This window comes from Peromyscus maniculatus, chromosome 11 (genome assembly GCF_049852395.1).
Source record: "Peromyscus maniculatus bairdii isolate BWxNUB_F1_BW_parent chromosome 11, HU_Pman_BW_mat_3.1, whole genome shotgun sequence".
NCBI lineage: Eukaryota > Metazoa > Chordata > Mammalia > Rodentia > Cricetidae > Peromyscus > Peromyscus maniculatus.
In genome coordinates this window covers 85,489,976-85,507,790 of record NC_134862.1, presented here as the reverse complement: position 1 = coordinate 85,507,790, position 17,815 = coordinate 85,489,976, and the positions used below count along the sequence as shown (strand labels likewise).

General features: G+C 36.1%; 1 protein-coding gene and 1 long non-coding RNA gene across 27 annotated transcripts in view; one reads left to right on the top strand and one right to left on the bottom strand.

Annotated features, from left to right (window-relative positions):
- Positions 1 to 17,815, top strand: part of Cep170 (centrosomal protein 170) — a 102,888-nt gene that overhangs the window by 51,365 nt on the left and 33,708 nt on the right. For 14 of the 23 annotated variants that reach the window (XM_076548280.1, XM_042258666.2, XM_042258665.2 and 11 more), the window contains exons 9-11: positions 3,929 to 4,086; positions 4,273 to 4,566; positions 16,656 to 16,805. In XM_076548280.1, coding sequence (XP_076404395.1) covers positions 3,929 to 4,086; positions 4,273 to 4,566; positions 16,656 to 16,805 — 602 coding nt within the window. The remainder of the gene's footprint in view (positions 1 to 3,928; positions 4,087 to 4,272; positions 4,567 to 16,655; positions 16,806 to 17,815) is intronic. The other 9 variants (XM_042258669.2, XM_076548286.1, XM_076548284.1 and 6 more) reach the window with 3 other exon arrangements.
- Positions 1 to 17,815, bottom strand: part of LOC121821358 (uncharacterized) — a 31,640-nt gene that overhangs the window by 8,195 nt on the left and 5,630 nt on the right. Inside the window, exon 2 of one of the 4 annotated variants that reach the window (XR_013043551.1) lies at positions 13,360 to 13,848. The exons of the other annotated variants lie outside the window; for them this stretch is intronic. This is a non-coding gene — a long non-coding RNA (uncharacterized LOC121821358). Of the gene's footprint in view, positions 1 to 13,359; positions 13,849 to 17,815 lie in introns of those variants that run through there. 4 annotated transcript variants of the gene reach the window in all.

Below are 17,815 nucleotides of genomic sequence, written 5' to 3'. Positions count from 1 at the left end.
AGGAGCTTATTAATTCTATTTTTAAAAAATGCTTTTTGCAGCTGGGCGGTGGTGGCGCACGCCTTTAATCCCAGCACTCGGGAGGCAGAGGCAGGCAGATCTCTGTGAGTTCGAGGCCAGCCTGGTCTACAAAGCGAGTTCCAGGAAAGGCGCAAAGCTACACAGAGAAACCCTGTCTCGAAATAAAACAAAAACAAAAACAAAAAAATGCTTTTTGCGGTAGGGATCACATGTAACCTACTCTGTCCCTTAATACTTCTTCTGGATTTCAGCCTATGGTTTTATCTAGTGACTTCATTGTTAATGACAGAAATGACTGGCTTAATCCATATCATATACCCTGGAATTCTGGTCAAGTAATGAAGAAATAGGAATTTATAATATGTAATTCCATTGGTTTCTAAGACATTTCAGGATAGTGAGATCATATGATTACCTAATTCTTTGTTGTCACCTATTACAATATTTAGTCATAGTCATCAGTAGTCACCTGGCATAAAGGCTTTTGAGTTCTAATGTAATATATTTACTCCTACTAGGTGATATTTATACATAATTAAAAAATATGCATGCACAGGTTAAAGGTAACATTTGTAAACTGACTGTTAGTGTAAATTTGATGAATAATATTAATAAGCTATTATGATATCAGAGGTAGTATATACCTTGAAAATGAGTTTTCTTAAAATTCATACCTTTACTAAATATATGAAGGTTGAATTGAAAAGATCCTTTAGGAAGGTACCATTTAAAAACCTTTGTTAAGAGGCTGGAGAGGTAGCTCAGCAGTTAGGACCCAGGTTCAGTTTCTAGCACCTAGATGGTATCTCCACACCATCCATAAAGGAGGAGTCCAGGGCCCTGTTCTGACTTCTTCAGGAAGGAGGCACTCACAGCTTGAACATACATACATGCAGGCAAAACAATCATAGACATAAAATAAGATAAATATTTAGGAAAAAGAATTTTTAAATCCTTTCATAGCAGTGCCATTGTTACTGTTTCCTGTATTAACAATTATTTTAAGCCATCATTTTAGTATATTCTCTGCTCTTCACCAAGACTGTTTTTGTCTAATTGATAGTAGAATCATTAATATCCATATGAACACTATCTCTATACTGATCAGTATATATTTTAAATTTTTGCCAAAAGTTGGTCTAATCACTATCAATTTCGAATTTGATTTACAGGTAAGCATTTTGCAGTGTGGTACCATTGCTGGGAACTTTTCTTTCAGATTTAACATGATCCTGTTTTTAAAGCCCTTCAAAAAAATCCTTTCACAGCAATAACTCACTTTGTATCTCAAATAGAACTATGTTATTTCTTCATACTTATTCACAAATGATGTTTGACTTCCTTCAGAAATGAGTGCTGCTATCAATAGATAACAAGTTTCCCACTGTTTAGGTTATGAAAGGGATACATTCAGATTGTGAATAACTGAAGGAAGACAGGAGTTAACAATTTCTTAAAATTTGGACTTTTAGCAAGTATAAAATCATTTGAACAATTGATACAAGATAGATAGATAGATAGATAGATAGATAGATAGATAGATAGATAGATAGATAGACCGACTGACAGACCGACAGAGACAGAGAGACAGACAGACAGATGCCTTGCTCCTACAAGAGTAAAGTGCACGCGCTTTGGGACAGTGAGGAAAATAATGTTCACAAAGCCCATACACTTTCACCCTTTAGGAGAGTTGCAGCTTCTTTAGCCATAGCTTCTTGCGGAGTACAGCCAAGCTAACTTGAGAGATAGTAAATGAACTTCTATCTAGATTTAGGCATAATTAGTGGTGGACAGATGCCTCAAGAAGTATGTCGAGCATTTCCTGGTGGTCTTTTTGCTAAGTAGAAACGAGATTACAGCTCTGACCTGATGACTCACCTTCTCACCTTGTGTAATATACAGAAGCACTAGAAGGAATAGTAATTTTATAAGAAACAAAATGACTAATCTCCAACAGATTAGTAACAGGAAAGATATGAAACTGATGTTTTTATTAAAAATTCTGGTTGTACGTTTATTTGGTCTTGCTATACAGGAAATACTATAGTTCGTTTCTTTGGACCTTAGCAAACTGAATTCCTGTTTACTATATCCAACCCAATTGTTTTAAACAGTGCTATAGTAAAAAATTGTATTTGAACTAGTAGTTATATGTGTATTTGCTTTCCACATGTTACCCGTGATTCCTAGATTAATTATCAGTGGCAGAGATTCTGCTTATTAAACACATTTTTTTCAGATTACATTTTAGATAGTAAATAATTTGAAGAGCTTTACATTTGTCACATTTGTTTTTTATATTGATATATCACTTTGAATGTGCCCAACCCCCATTATTTTTACCTTAATAGTCCTCTGTTACTCTTTTCAAGATGTCATTCAATTTTACCATTCCCTTGTCTGTCCTCGTTCCTTTTATGTGTTACATTTTGCAGGTAATTCTCTTGTGTTAAATTATCAGCACTGTTGGCAGCTTCCAAATTTACTACAAACAAGCCCATGAACTTTATAAATCCTTTCCTAGACATACATCTCATATTCTTTCAGAAACATCAAGTCTTTTCTTTGATTGTTTCTCTTGTTGGCTAACACATTACTCACAGGTGTTCATATTAGAGTAGACAGCCTGGGAATGTTCATAATTGGATTACTTCTGCAAGATTGGAATCTGCCAACATACATTCCTGTGTACTAGATTCATTTATAACTTTGAAAGGTTTTAGTTAATCCTTGATTGGTGAATCTATCTGAATCATGCCTAGAAGTTAATCCTTGATTGGTGAATCTATCTGAATCATGCCTAGAGTAACTCTTGCTCTGGTCCAAAAAAACTTTGGTGAGGAGGCTGGTGTTTCAAAATTCACATATGTTTTAATGTGACTGTGTTTTTTGGATATGACATCTGCCTATATGTGTACCCTGTAGTTCAGTAGATGGAAGGGTGTCAACAGGCTTGTCTTTGTTAGTGCTCTCAGCATCCTTTAACTCTTTCAAGCTCTGTTGAGAAAACATTTGTAAAAATTATGTCATTATTAATAGAAGCTTTAAATTTCAATCTTTTTATTGAAAGTTATGCTGAACTTTTAAAAGTAATAAATATCACAATTTAGATATATTCCATTTTCTGACATTTATGTTCTTTTTAATAATAAGTTGTTTCAGTTACACCAGTCTTTTTAAAAATTACTTTTATCTTTTGAGATTATAATGACTTCATTTCCCCATTTTCTTTCCTCCCTCCAGACTCCCATACACCCCTTCTCAGCTCAGTCTCTTTCAAATTATTGCCTTGTTTTTCATGAATGCTTGTTACAAACATAATTCCTAATACATAAACATAACCTGCTCAGTCTACGGTCTTGCTGGTGTGTGTTTTCAGTCAGGGCTGACCATTAGTATTGGATGACTGATTGGTGTGTTCTTTCTTGGGGAATACTGTTTTTCCCACTCTCGGTGTTCATTAGTTGCCTATAGTGCTTTATGTGGGGTTGAAGCTTTGCTTATTAATGTTAAGAGTCAGTTTTGTTTGTGTTTTTTTATTGCTGTTGTTTTAACACAGGGTTACGATTCAGAGGCAGAACTAATGTGTTTTGCTGTTATAAGTACAAACTATGACAGATGATGGAACATTGCTTATCTTTTAAGTCTTTTAATAAAGTTAGGATTTAGAGAAAGAAAAGCAATACATCCAGTTGTTTATGAAGGACCTCATTGTTGTTTGATTAAATACAATTGTGACCATTGCATTTGAGGACAGTGTGCAGAACCTGTTACAGAAAAGAACATACGATTTTGTATTAGGAATGGGAAGGGTGTCAAAACAAATAGCACTTTTGTATGTGCTTCTGATTTTCTCCATGGCATTTTTTTCTTTTCTACTATATCATTTCTTTCTTGTGTCCAGGAAACAAACATGATGATGGCACACAGAGTGATTCAGAGAATGCTGGGGCACACAGACGCTGTAGCAAGCGTGCAACCCTTGAGGAACATTTACGACGCCATCACTCAGAACAGAAAAAGAAGGTCCAGTCTACTGAAAAGCATCAAGACCAGGCCGTTGTAAGTCAAACTGCTTTTATGATTGCATTCTTTGATGAAGATCATTCCAGAAAGAGAAGGTCATATTCTTTTACTCAAAGTTCAGGAATCCTATGTCAGGAAACAACTTTTTCAACACCACATACAAAACTTAAAAAAGCAAACTCTCCACCAGCAGATGCCAAAGTGGTTTCTTTGTCTTTACAGACTAGCTCTACGCATCACAGAGGGGGGCATGGTGTTCCACATGGGAAATTGTTAAAACAGAAATCAGAGGAGCCATCGGTGTCAATACCCTTCCTACAAACTGCATTGTTAAGAAGTTCAGGGAGTCTTGGGCACAGACCAAGCCAGGAGATGGATAAAGTGTTAAAAAATCAAGCTACTTCTGCTACTTCAGAAAAGGATAATGATGATGACCAAAGTGACAAGGGTACTTATACCATTGAGTTAGAGAATCCCAACAGTGAGGAGGTGGAAGCAAGAAAAATGATTGACAAGGTAAATAATTGAAATTTGAGTATGTTAGTTTTGTGGGGCTTTTGACTGTTGGACCTCATTGGAGAGTTGATGTGAAATGTTCTCATGCAGTTGGTGGTATTGGAATTTTAGGGTTTTATTAGGGACCTAGAAGACTGCAACAAGAACAAACTATTTCCTGCTTTCATTTTGCTTATATTCTGAATTTTCCTGAGTTTTATATGTAAGGTCCTCTACAATTAAACTGCCTGGGCCTCTTTAAGGTATATAAATTTGATTGGCTTTAAAAGTAATGTCATTTATATCAAAACTGAACAAAGAAATAGATTGCTATAATTATTAAATGAATATAAATATTAACAGGTTTTCAACCTAATTTCATTTTGGAAACATATAAAAAACACATGTTGTGATTATCTTTGATTCTTTGTTTCTCTTTACTACTATCTTTGATGAAATCAGAACAAAATCAGTTTTTATATATTCTGTTCATTTTAGTCGGGTTTATACCCAGTCCTAATCATTATCTATATTTCATATATTTCTTTTATGTTACTGGTTTATTTATATGTTGATTGTTGTATAGTTTAAAAAGTACTTCCCAATGTTGTTGTTGATAGTGAATAGTTGACCTTAGAATGAGCTATTTATTTTACCTCCTTGAAAATAGCAACCTAAGTTTGGCTATAAACATTAATCTCTCATTTAAATTCTTGTTACTCAAAATGTACTTATGAGTATACATCATTGATATCACTTCGGAGGCACATACAGATATATTGAATCAGAATATATGATTAAAAATAAGATAACCATGTGGTTCATATCAACATTAACATTTAGAATATGCTAGTTTAGGTGATGAGTTTTCATAATTGCCTGTCAGAGAAGTGGGCAACATCCAACCCTCTGGGATGCAAGAAAAAAAATAGTAGGATTTTGTTCACTCTTAATTCTTAGTATATTATTTCTATTTTAGTCTGTATTTTGTAGTATTTGTGATGCCTTCACTGGTATATATGTATAATTTGTAGACATAAACTTATTGAGGAGTCTAATTATTCTACTGTGAGAGTGGCATTAATGCCAGACTTTGAGACCCGTTAGTGTTGGAAATAATTGTTACATGTAAGCAGTCCTTTTACTGTTCTTAAAAAAGAAGTATAGATTTTAGCCGGACGGTAGTGGTGCACGCCTTTAATCCCAGCACTCAGGAGGCAGAGTCAGGTGGATCTCCGTGAGTTCGAGGCCAGCCTGGTCTATAGAGCGAGATCAGGACAGGCACCAAAGCTACACAGAGAAACCCTGTCTTGAAAAAACAAAATAACAAAAAAAGTATAGGTTTTAAAAAGCCTTAGATATTTTACTTGGCAGTGATTAATATTTTTCCATTAAAATATTATTTTTTGGTTATATATTACAGAGGTTAAGGACATGGCTATTTGCAAGCATCTGGAATTAAGTGTGTAAACTTTACATGTACTATGCTCTTTGGGTAAAGCAACCACTTTATGCTTAAGTGTCATTTCTGAGATGGAAATTTTTTTAAGTTTAATAGGAATTAAAAAACACATAGTATGCTTATCGTGATGTCCATCATGAGAGCTGTATGAAAGTTATCTCTGATTATTACTTTTTATATTATTCATTTCTACATATGACTCTCTACCCAAAGGACTGGCAAGTCCTGGAAAGTTCTTTCAACACTAAAAGGGTTAACTGTGAAGCCAAAGTGAAAGTTACAGAGCAGGGACCAGCCTGGCCTGGGCCAGCCAGCAAGCAAGAAGGCGCTGCTGCAAGTGGGCTTCTTTAAAACCTGATAGGCAGGGAGGAGTTTGCAGAGTGGTTCTCAGTTACTGTCTAAAAGTATCCTATGTATCCTTTGCTTTCTCAGGGAGCCCTGTATTTGACAAAAGTAATACATCATCACTTTCAGAATGGAGAAACCAAAGATTTTAGAGCAAGATCCATTAAAAAATAATGGTATTGTGTGACTGGATAGCTAATTTAGCCATTCTTCATTTGTATAAACCAGAAAACTAAAACCAAGACTGCTTCAAAGAAAACAAGAGTCACCCCATTATCCTGTAACTGCTACAGTAAGATAGCTGAGAGTCTAATAGGTCTGCTGAAAGCTGGAAGCCAGAGTCAGGCCAGCTTAAAGTTAGCTTTGCAGGAGCAAACGTGGAGATATGGATTCAGATATCTGAAGAAGACCAAGTAACCTGTAGATCAGAGACAATGAAGGGCAAGAATAGTCATACTGAGGCATAAGCACTACTTTGGAAGGACCAGAGTAGTAAACAGACATGCTCAGTCATCTACATTCCCCTGTTGAGGTTTGAGTATGTATGATCAAAGTTGGAGCAGCTGTTGTCCAACTGACTTTGTTTGGTACCCAAAACTTTATATAGCATCTTTCCTTTCTTACTCCATCATTTAAGGAGTAATTATTTCATTGACCGTGTGCCAGACTTTGTATGTAGAAAGGATTATTAAAATTTGAAAGACTGTATTCTTTGTTTCAAGAAATAAGTATAGTGGAATATAATTATAAATAAATTTAAAGTAGTATGTTGAATGCTTTGAGAAGTGTAACATGTTGAAGGAAATGTTACAGTAGCTTCCAGGATGAGGTCTCAGGTTAGACATCTCTTCATCAGAGAATTAGCCATCTAATAGCTAAAGCTGTCTAATCTAAAAAGGCTCCCATAAACACTCATTTTGTTGAATTTTAACCCTAAGCATTATTATTACTAGTTCTGTGGTTTTTGTCCTTATTCATCTGAGGAGGAAAGAGAATTATAAACTCCATGGTTATAGGGACTGTCCTCAATTAATTTTAGGTTTAACTGCCATATGACTTATTTTTCAGCATACATAATTAATGCTGTTATAGGGATAACAGAGTTAAAAAAAAAAAAAGAAGTAGACTAGTCTTATTGAGAAAATGAAGGGCAAGCGTAGCCAGATTGGGGCATTATCAGTAAAGGAGAAAGTAAGTCTTGTTCAGAGGACCATAGTTACTTTTAGAGAGAGAGAAGCGAAGTCCCTTGTATCTGACACTGACACTATCCTTTTGTTTTATACTGAAGTCAGTGGAGATTCATTGAAAACTTTTCAATGTTTACTTATTTGGGAGGGAGGAGTAAAAGTATGAACTTCATACCTTCAAAGAACAATTTGGAAGAGTTGGTTCTTCTCCCACTGTGTTAGTCCCAGAGATGGAACTCAGGTGATCAGGCCTGGCAACAAGTGCTTCTACCCTGTAAACCATCTCTTTGGTCTATGACATGGTCAAATCACTGTCAGAAGTATGAAGTATGGCTTGAAGTTGGGAAGGCCAAAAGGAAAGCAATTTAAAAAACAGCTACTATAATCATGAGTTAACCTGATTATGTATACCTGGATCTTAAATAAGAGATTTAGGCTGAAAATAGAGATGGGAGTTATCAGAGAGCAAAGGGCTGAGAGGTGAGGTAACTAGAAAACATACAGGATAAAAGGAGACAGAATAAGAAAGTCTTAGCAACACCAACATTGCTGGACCAAAGCGCATGAACCAATCAGAAGAGTAAAGAAGACCAGACAATATGACATCCTGTAGGAATGAGTGAAAAGCTGTGTCCAAATGTGTAAGTAATAGTATCTCAGGGTACAATGATGATGAGTGTGACAAGCACAAAGTGCCCTTTTTTTCCCCCAAAGTACACTGCATCCTGAAAATACAAATCAGTCTGTGTTTACATTTTTACTTAGTTTGGTACAGTTAAAATAAGATGTCTTTAAAGAGATGACTAAGCCAAAATGGCTTTTTGCTTGCTTTTCTGTGTTGTACTAAGATATACCCTCTTCTCTACTGCTTAAATTACTACAGTTTTGTTTGTGTTTTGTTCTGACTTCAATAAATAATTTTATAAGTGTTATAAATTCACCTTTTATAATCTTAACACATCCTGGTGGGTTTTATATCTAAGCTTGTGGAGAAATGTGCTGTTTATTTCTTGAATCAAAGTCAGTCATCTCCCAGTGTAATAATGGTCTCCCTGTCCCTCCCCAAGTTGACTCTGTATAGTTCACTTTCCAAAGAAGCAGTCAGCTAGCAGTTTGCCCTCCCACCACACACCTTACCCAGTATACTGCATCCTAGCCTTCCTAGCTAACTGGGGAAACCTGCTGTGAGAGGAGAAGATAGACGTTAAACGAAAGAGAGAAATAGAGATTGTTTTAGAGAGCGTTTGAAAGTAGGATTTCTCCTCTTGAATTTCATCCTGTACATCAGCTCTGCAAGATGGGATCTATATCAGAGCGAGGGAAAACATGATATAAACCAGAATCAGAAACTTGGAGGGCTGGAAAGGTCACTGTCAGTAAAGTGCTTATTGGACAAGCATGAGGACTTGAACTTGGATCTTTAGCAATCATGTAAAGCCAGGAGTGGCAATACATGTCTGTAAGCACAGAGCTAGAGGTGTGTTGACAGGGCAGAGACAAGAGTCTCCTGTGTTAGAGCTCATTGGCCAATCAGTCTAGCTTAATAAACTCCAAGTTTAGTAAGAGGTCCTGTCTCAAACTAAGGTAGAAGGGAATCATGGAAGATATTCAATATTGACCTCTGACTTCCACACATGCATGTGCACCTGAATGCATACATACACATGCCTACATGAGCACTTATTTGCACACACAAACACACCACAGAGAATTTGCATTGACTGAGCCAAATAGATGCAGAGACTGAAATATACTTAAAAGTCTAGATGTATATGGAAACCATTGGAGTAATTCAAAGAGCCTCAGATGTTATCAAAGTACCTTCATAGAGATTTCACATTTTGAGTTTTGATGGTAACGCTTTTTTCCCCATTACTGTTTTTTGTTTGTTTTATTTTTGAGAAAAAAAATACATTTTTTTCTGTCTAATTCTCAAACCTTTTTAACCATTTCAATTTCCTTATGGGTATAAGGAACTATCCTATGCTAATCCTCAGAGCTGGCTGAGGGAATTCTGATTTGTCTGTTAGAAGCTTAACATTTAGTAGATTACCACGTTTCCTTTTGTTTGTTGTTTTATGGAGTCGATTTATTCTTCTGTGTGAAGAGTTTTTTCTCTTATTGTTCAGTCTTATATACCTATTTCTTCATAATTCATCTTATTCTTTGAATATTGTTTTTTAGTAAAATATATAAACATTAAGTTTATCATTTTATTTTATTTTATTTATTTTTTTTTTTTTGGTTTTTCGAGACAGGGTTTCTCTGTGTAGCTTTGCGCCTTTCCTGGAGCTCACTTGGTAACCCAGGCTGGCCTCGAACTCACAGAGATCCGCCTGGCTCTGCCTCCCGAGTGCTGGGATTAAAGGCGTGCGCCACCAACGCCCGGCTAAGTTTATCATTTTAGCCATTCTAATTGTATAGTATAGTGTTTTTAAATACATTTATAACATTGTACAACTGACTACCATCCATTTCAATAACAATTACTACATGTGTCTGTGGGGGGGGGTTGTGTATGTGCTTGTGTGTGTGTGTGTGTGTGTGTGTGAGAGAGAGAGAGAGAGAGAGAGAGAGAGAGAGAGAGAGAGAGAGAGAGAGAGAGAGAGAGAGAACGCATGGATGTAGAAGTCAGAGGTCAGACAAGCTGGAGGGGATTCAGTTTTCAACCTTTTGAGGTCATGGGATTAAACTCAGGTTGTGAGGCATAAAAGCCTTTACCTGCTTAGCCATCCCACCAGTCTCCTCCCATAACTCATTTTTGTCTTACTAAAACAGGAACTCCATTCTTGTAATTTACTTTTGTATTATTATTCAGAAATTTTCTATTCATTTTACATACCAACCACAGGTTCCCCCCACCTTCCCGTCCCTCAGTCTTTCCCCTACCCCACCCCCCATTCCCACCTCCTCCAAGTCAAGGTTTCCCATTGGGGAGTCAGCAGAGCCTGGTACATTCAGTTGAGGCAGGTCCCTTCCCACTGCACCAAGGCTGCACAAGGTGTCACACCTTAGGCACTAGGCTCCAGAAAGCCCACTCATGCACCAGGGACGGATCCTGATCCCGTGATCACGTAACTCACTTTTAAAAGGCTTTATCTGACTCCCCTAGAGTAACCACTAGCATTCCACCTTTCTTTCTATTGGTGTCTGTCATGTGCTTTTTCCCTATAGAAGTAACCTCTGTCAGATTTAATTCTGTGTGGCCTCTCTAGAATGATCTCTCTTGTTTTGTAGTAGAGCAAAACTATCTTTTGAAAGCATGAATGTGAAAGTTTGATGTGCTTTTTCATTTAATATATTTATATGATCTTTGATATATTAGCTAATGTATTACAGTAAATTTATAGATTAGTTAAACCCAACATGGTAACCCCCAAATTTTTTCTTTTTTTCTTTTAGTGTTTTGAGACAGGGTTTCTCTGTGTAGCTACTCTAGCTGTGCTGGAACTTGTTCTGTAGACCAGGCTGGCATCGAATTCATAGAGATCCACCTGTCTCTGCCTCCCAAGTACTGGGATTATAGAGGTGAGCCACCACTACACAGCAATTATTTTTCTATATTTTTATGCCTTAATCTAGTTTTTAATGTTTTGATCTCAAAATAACTTGTCTGTGTTGCAAGCTTTGCTTTGTTAATAGTTTTGAAAGCTGCAAATGAATAGAGATTGGGTCAGAAGAAAAGAAAACGTATTAATTTCAGTAAAAGTACCTGTGTAGTGGCAGACTAGAGGGCCTGCTGAGCTCTACCAATAGATAATACCCCCAGCTTAAAATCTGTTTGGCACAAAGGTAAGAGATGTGGTTATTGATAAACAGCCAGATTTTGTGAAGTGGGATATGAAAAAGTAGAGAAATTAGAAATTTTAACTATACCAGTAAGATGAAATGTATCAATAATTTGAACTTATCCAGTAAGCTAATGGAACATTGTGGGAAATTATGGAGTCAATAGAGAAAGATGTGGGAAGTGATGGAAAGCCAGGGGGTTGAAGGAAAACGAAGCCTAAATCAAGAAAGAAAACAAAGAAGTGAAACTGGTTTTATTCAGAAAGAAGCACCAAGGAAAAGATAGAGTTATGTAGTACCTTATTTTAAAAATGGCAGTAAAAATTTTAAATTTTACACATCACATAAAATTGGGTATTTCAGTATTGACAGTGTGCAGTTCAGTTAGGTGTTATAATATGTATCTATAATTCTAGGACTTAGTAAACTGAGGCAGAATGATGATTAGTTGAAAGTCAGCTCTCAGAAGTAAAACGTTGGTGTACAGTCTAGAAGCTGTGGTAATTCATACTGTTGTGTGATGATTGTATTGTCCAACTTCAGAATGTGTTCATCACTCTAATGAGAAACTGCACTCAAGTAGTCTTTTCCCGTTGTTCTGACTCCTTGGCAACTAACTACTTGCTTTCTGTCTCTGTACATTTACTTAGTCTGGATATGTCATATAAACAGTCATTCTATATGTGGCCTTTAATGACTGGCTAGTTTTACTTTGAATATTCTCTTCAAGGTTCATCTATGTTGTGATATGCATTGCTACTCATTCTTTTATCATAAATCATTCTGTAATAGAACCTTTTATGTATTCATCTATTGACAGATGCTGACTTTGAGTCTATCTTTGATTAAATAATGATGCTGTGAACAAGAATGCATGTTTATAACACAATAATTGGTAAATGGTCTCTCCTAACCCCATTCAGAACTCCTGTAACAATTTTATCCAAATTTTATATTTGAAAAGGTAGTTACAAATATCAGAATCAGTGTTAAATAATTTCATTACATTTATTCCATTGAATTTAAGGTATTTTTTTTTAAAGTTAAGTTATATTTTCCTGGAAAATACTATAAATTTAGATACAAAAAAATTTAAACTTTTTTTAAAGTCATCTTGAGTTCTTTGACACTATATGCTTGGAGTTCAGCATAGTTCTTAATGGGTTATTTCTCAAATGTTTTTTGTAAGGTATCAGACCCTATACTAATGATTTAACTTATAAAGGGAGACCTTACTCATCTTACCCAGTAGACCTTGCTCCTTGGGGAAAGAAATTTTCTGGTTTAAAACTTGACTATGTTTTTATTTTTGACACCTTGTTAGAATTAAAATCTTAGTGCTTCACCATCCTTTAATAAATGTAAGCCTACAAAAGCTCATTGTTTACTGTTAGCTTTCTCATTTCTATGAGAAAACAGATTCTAAATTTTAATTGATTAGGACTTTTTTTTAGTGCTGGGCCTCATTCATATTAAATATGCACTCTGCCACTAATCTATACCTATAATCATACTTTTAATTTAATAAATGAAGTATTATGCAATGAAATTCTCATTTTATCCACATTTGTGTTGTTCGAATTATGACATAGTTTTCTCCTCTTGTTCCTTTGTTCACACTGGGCTCTGTTTCCTGCTACAATAAGCAAATCTCCTAAATCTGATATTACTATGTGTAATTTTGACCTGTGCACCTGTTTAGTAGGTGATATAAGTATCCATAAAATAGCCAAAAAATATCAGCTCTTTAAATAGAGTACCACTAGTCCCTAGCCCCACTATTACCATTTTAAATTGAAAGGTGTGAAACTGTGCTCTGTAGTTTGGTCTTTTAAATAATGACAATAATAACCTGGTAGTGGAAAAACACAAAATCATGGGCTTTACTTGTGTTGTATATAGCACAGTCCGTTATTATCTGTAGTTTTTTTTTAATCTATGTTAATCTAAATTGAGACAGGAATCTAAAAGTCTGGTATTTACAGGAGTTTGGTTTAATAATGAGTGCTTCTGCATGGTTCTTTTAGATTCGTGTGTGTGTGTGTGTGTGTGTGTGTGTGTGTGTGTGTGTGTGTGTGTGTGTTAGACCCTAGCAAATTTTTAAATCTCCTGTAGTGCCTACCCTAATTGCCTACAGTTAGTAAGTACCATGCCTCAGTAGTCAATTGTTTTAATTGCTTAGAGTAGCCACTGAGCTATAGGTGGGAAATTCTATAGTGAAAATGGTATGTCCATACTGTGAGGTAAAGATTGAGAATGTGTTCATTGAAATGTGTGGTAGTGTGGAGTGAAAGGTGCTTTCCTCTTCCCCCAACACTAGAACATGTTGGAGGGGTCAGTTACAGGTGTCCCAGATAGATACCTACCTGGGTCAAGGAAATAGTTGTAGGTAGCATGTGAATGTCATTCTTCTCCTCTAAGATACATGAGTCATCTCAGTCCTATGTCAGACCCCAAAGAGCTCCTTTTGTGTGTGTCCTGGGAGAATTAGAAGTGTAACAGCAAGCCTCTGTGAAGATTCTAGGAAGGAAGGATACAGATTAGACAGGATGTGTAGCCTAAAGACAGGATGTCCTGGCTGAAGGACAGAGCCAGATTTTGTTAGGAACAAGTTTGAAATTGTGGTTGACACCAAGCCAGAGTAGGGCAGAGAGCAAGTAATGAGCTTAAGGCTAACAAACTGCATTTGAAGTATCTTGAGCTGTCCATGATGACAGGTTAGCCACTTTCTATACAGTTGGTAAATCAAATAATGATATGCATATGGATGAAATCTCCTCGTGACAGAGTCTGGAATGAAAGATGGAAAATCTTGTAAATTTGATCTTCATGTTTGAGGCACTCTCGAGTTCTAGACCATTATTATATCATATGTCAGAATGTGTGTATTTTAGAAATGCAAAAAACATGCCTGCCTTGGAGTATATAGATAATATAACTGACTGCATTGTGTTTCTACATGCAAGATGTCACAAGTGAATGTCTGTGTGCCTACACACAGACATAAATGCATACTAGTTTAAGCTGGACTAGCCATGGCTATCTTACTCGTTTTTTCAATATGTTTTAAACGCTGGCTATGGTGGCTTATTCATGCCTGTAATGACAACACGTGAGAAGCTGAGGCAAACGAAGAATGTGGTGAGTTTTAGGCCTCAATTATTAGTAAATTAATTAAACTAAATCATAACTGTGAAATCTCAAAACTTTTTTGCCACCCTGGAATTTTTCCTGCCCTGCCACGTGTATGTAAAGAAATTGGCAAATGTCTAACAGATAGATGAGTAGGTATGTCTCTGATACTTTAAAGGGGATGTGTTAGCCGGGCGTGGTGGCGCACGCCTTTAATCCCAGCACTTGGGAGGCAGAGGCAGGCGGATCTCTGTGAGTTCAAGGCCAGCCTGGGCTACCAAGTGAGCTCCAGGAAAGGCGCAAAGCTACACAAGAGAAACCCTGTCTCGAAAAAACCAAAAAAAAAAAAAAGGGGGCTGTGTAGAAAATCGCTGGGAGTACTATCTATTGCCTTCGGCTCCCATTAGAGCACAGTTCTGGGTATAATTTGTTACCTTTTCAAAATACTAGTGTATTAACAATGCAGTAGCCAAGTCATTTTTATTAGAAGTGTTTTGAAGTAGTTTACCATATTTATTAGAAACCACTAATGATTGTATTTTAAGAAGTCAAATTTATGACTGATGCAGTTAACTATCACCAAATCAGAAAATATAAATTGATATGCCACAGTGATACAAAATGTAAGGAATCATATGTGGCTGTTTTTGTACTTCCAAATTTGAGTTACTATTTTTTTCTGGTAATATAAACATAACAAAATGAATCAGTGAATTTGGAGTGAACTGTTTTGTAAAAACTATTTCTACCAGCCACTTCAGCTCTAATGTTTTCCTTACAAATCAGGGTAAAGTCACAAGACAAAGGTATACATACCCTCATTGCTTCACTGTCTTAATTGCCTAATTCACTCTGATGTTTGGCAGGATGAAGCAGAGAATCTATTTTTATTTCTTCCCATATATACCTTGGTTTCCATGTACTATTAAAGGTCTCATTTAACTTAAAGTTAATAATGTGCAACCTGTTCTTAAAGCAATGATAATTCTAACCAAATTCTTCAGAAACTGTATTTCAATTAAGTTAAGCAATAAAGCCATTTAGTGGCAAATTTTCCATATTTCACTGAATTTAGAGATGTGGTCTCTGTTTTACTAAATGCACATTTCAGAATTCATCAGATTATTATATGACCATCAATTTCTTTTTCTGTATCTTGGTATAGCAAGCATTTCCATCCTACAACCTGTGGGCTACATATGTCCCAGTAGAGCTGTTAATACCACCCAACACATTTGTGATGAGAAGGTCATGCATCAGCGTGAAAAGAGTGGGCCCCACTGAAAGTGGTTTTCCTTAGAGGAAGCGAAGGTTCCAAAGCTTATTTCCACAGATTGCTAGTTCAAGGACATATTTTTCTGTAATGATCAATGCCCCCATACAGTAAGTGTATTGAGTAAAGCTGGGGGACATTCATCCATTCAGCTGAACAAAGATTAAACTGAATAAAGCATTAAATGTAATTCACTATAGCTTTTTTCCAGTTTGTTTGCAAGGTATTATATTCAGGTCCCTTTATGTGCCAGAAAATGACTAACTCTGGGGTCTTGCTTGTTGGGAAAATACGATTACATAACTGTTGGTCTCTGTGTTGACCATTGACAGTCATTTACTTATTGATAACGTTGATCAATGTGAGTAGGCCAAGAACCTACTATAATTAGGTAATCACAACCTACAATTACAAGACAAAATGCTATACTTTGTGAAAATCATACAATAAAATCTTGTTTGGCACCTTAGGAAATTATATGTATAAATGTAAGTTATATATGTACACAAAAGTACAAAAGTAAATAAAGAAGAGGCATATGTTTCTTTTTTTAATGTGCTTTTCTAAAATAGAAACAAGACACAAGCTGAGAACATGCTGAAGTACTTTTCTGACTCCTCATGATTGTAATGTTTACATCATTAAGTCAGTCAGTAAATCTACTGTATTCTGGGTATTTCGTTTAATCAACCAGAATATTTGCTAACTATTAAAGAGGATAGCCACATCTGCAGCTGTTGGCTTCTTGTCCAGTCCAGCTGGGGAGTCACCCTGTTGTTAAATAAGTTTCCCTGTTTCTGAAATTGCTAGGTGAGGTTAATTTAGGATATTTTTATTTGCTTCTGATGCTGTTGATGATATTCACATACTAATCTGGTACCCACACTTTCATTTTCTTTATGAAACAAAATTTTCCTCCTAGGTATTTGGAGTAGATGACAATCAGGATTATAATAGGCCTATTATCAATGAAAAGCATAAAGGTCTGATAAAAGATTGGGCTCTCAACTCTGCTGCAGTAGTAATGGAAGAAAGAAAGCCATTCAGCACACCTGGGTTTCATAACTCAGAGGTATGCAATCCTTTTTATATGCATAAAATGTAAGTTTTCATCCTTTGGAAGTTATTTTAAGTGTTGATATATATCCCCTTGTGAAATAGTTCAAAAACTAAATTTTGACTAATTTTTTGTTTTGAATGAATGAAAATATAAAGCAGTTTTGGTCTAGTTCTTAGTTTTCATTGTTCTATCAAAGTTAGGAGAATAATTACAATTCAGCAAACAAGTAATAAACTACATATCCCTTTTTGTAAGTAGCACAACGAGACAAAACAAGAAATATACACTGCTTATACTTTCTAGGAGGTATGTCTTTGGAATTAGAGGAACGAGCTCAGCAGGAAACATGTGAAAGGTACAACTTACACACTGCAGTAAGTGCCATTGTGGTACCAGCCAGGATGTAATGAGGACAAAATGACATCAAAATTCCACTTGATTTTATGTAGCAAAACTTTGCCTTGGAGGAGGTGGAAATGGGGTATGGGTTGCAGGGGAAGGCTGGGGGGTGGGAGGAGGGAGGACAGGGGAATCTGAGGTTGGTATGTAAAATGAATAGAAAAATTTTAAAACAGTGAAAAAAAGAAAATATAAAATATTTGTAACAAAGTTGGATGTGTTATTTAGATATTAAGCAGCAACTTTCAGTGGAAGGAAACTTTCAAGTTGTTTTACAAATAAGGAAAATGCAGTGCATAGAAATTAACTTGGCTGGAGTCTTAAATCGAGTCATATGTGGAGCCAGAATTTACACCTTTGGTTATTTTTATTTTTTAAATTTGGGGAGAGATTGTGTGTGTGTGTGTGTGTGTGTGTGTGTGTGTGTGTGTGTGTGTGTGTGTGTGTGTTGCACATGCATGTGGGAGCCAGAGAAACACACAGATCTCTATTACCTCTCTGCCTTATTCCTTTAGGACAGGGACTTTCACAGGCACACACAGCCATGCCCAGCTTTTTATGTGGGTGCTGGGAATTTGAACTCCGGTTGTCAGACTTGTACAGCAAATCCTTGTAATCACGGA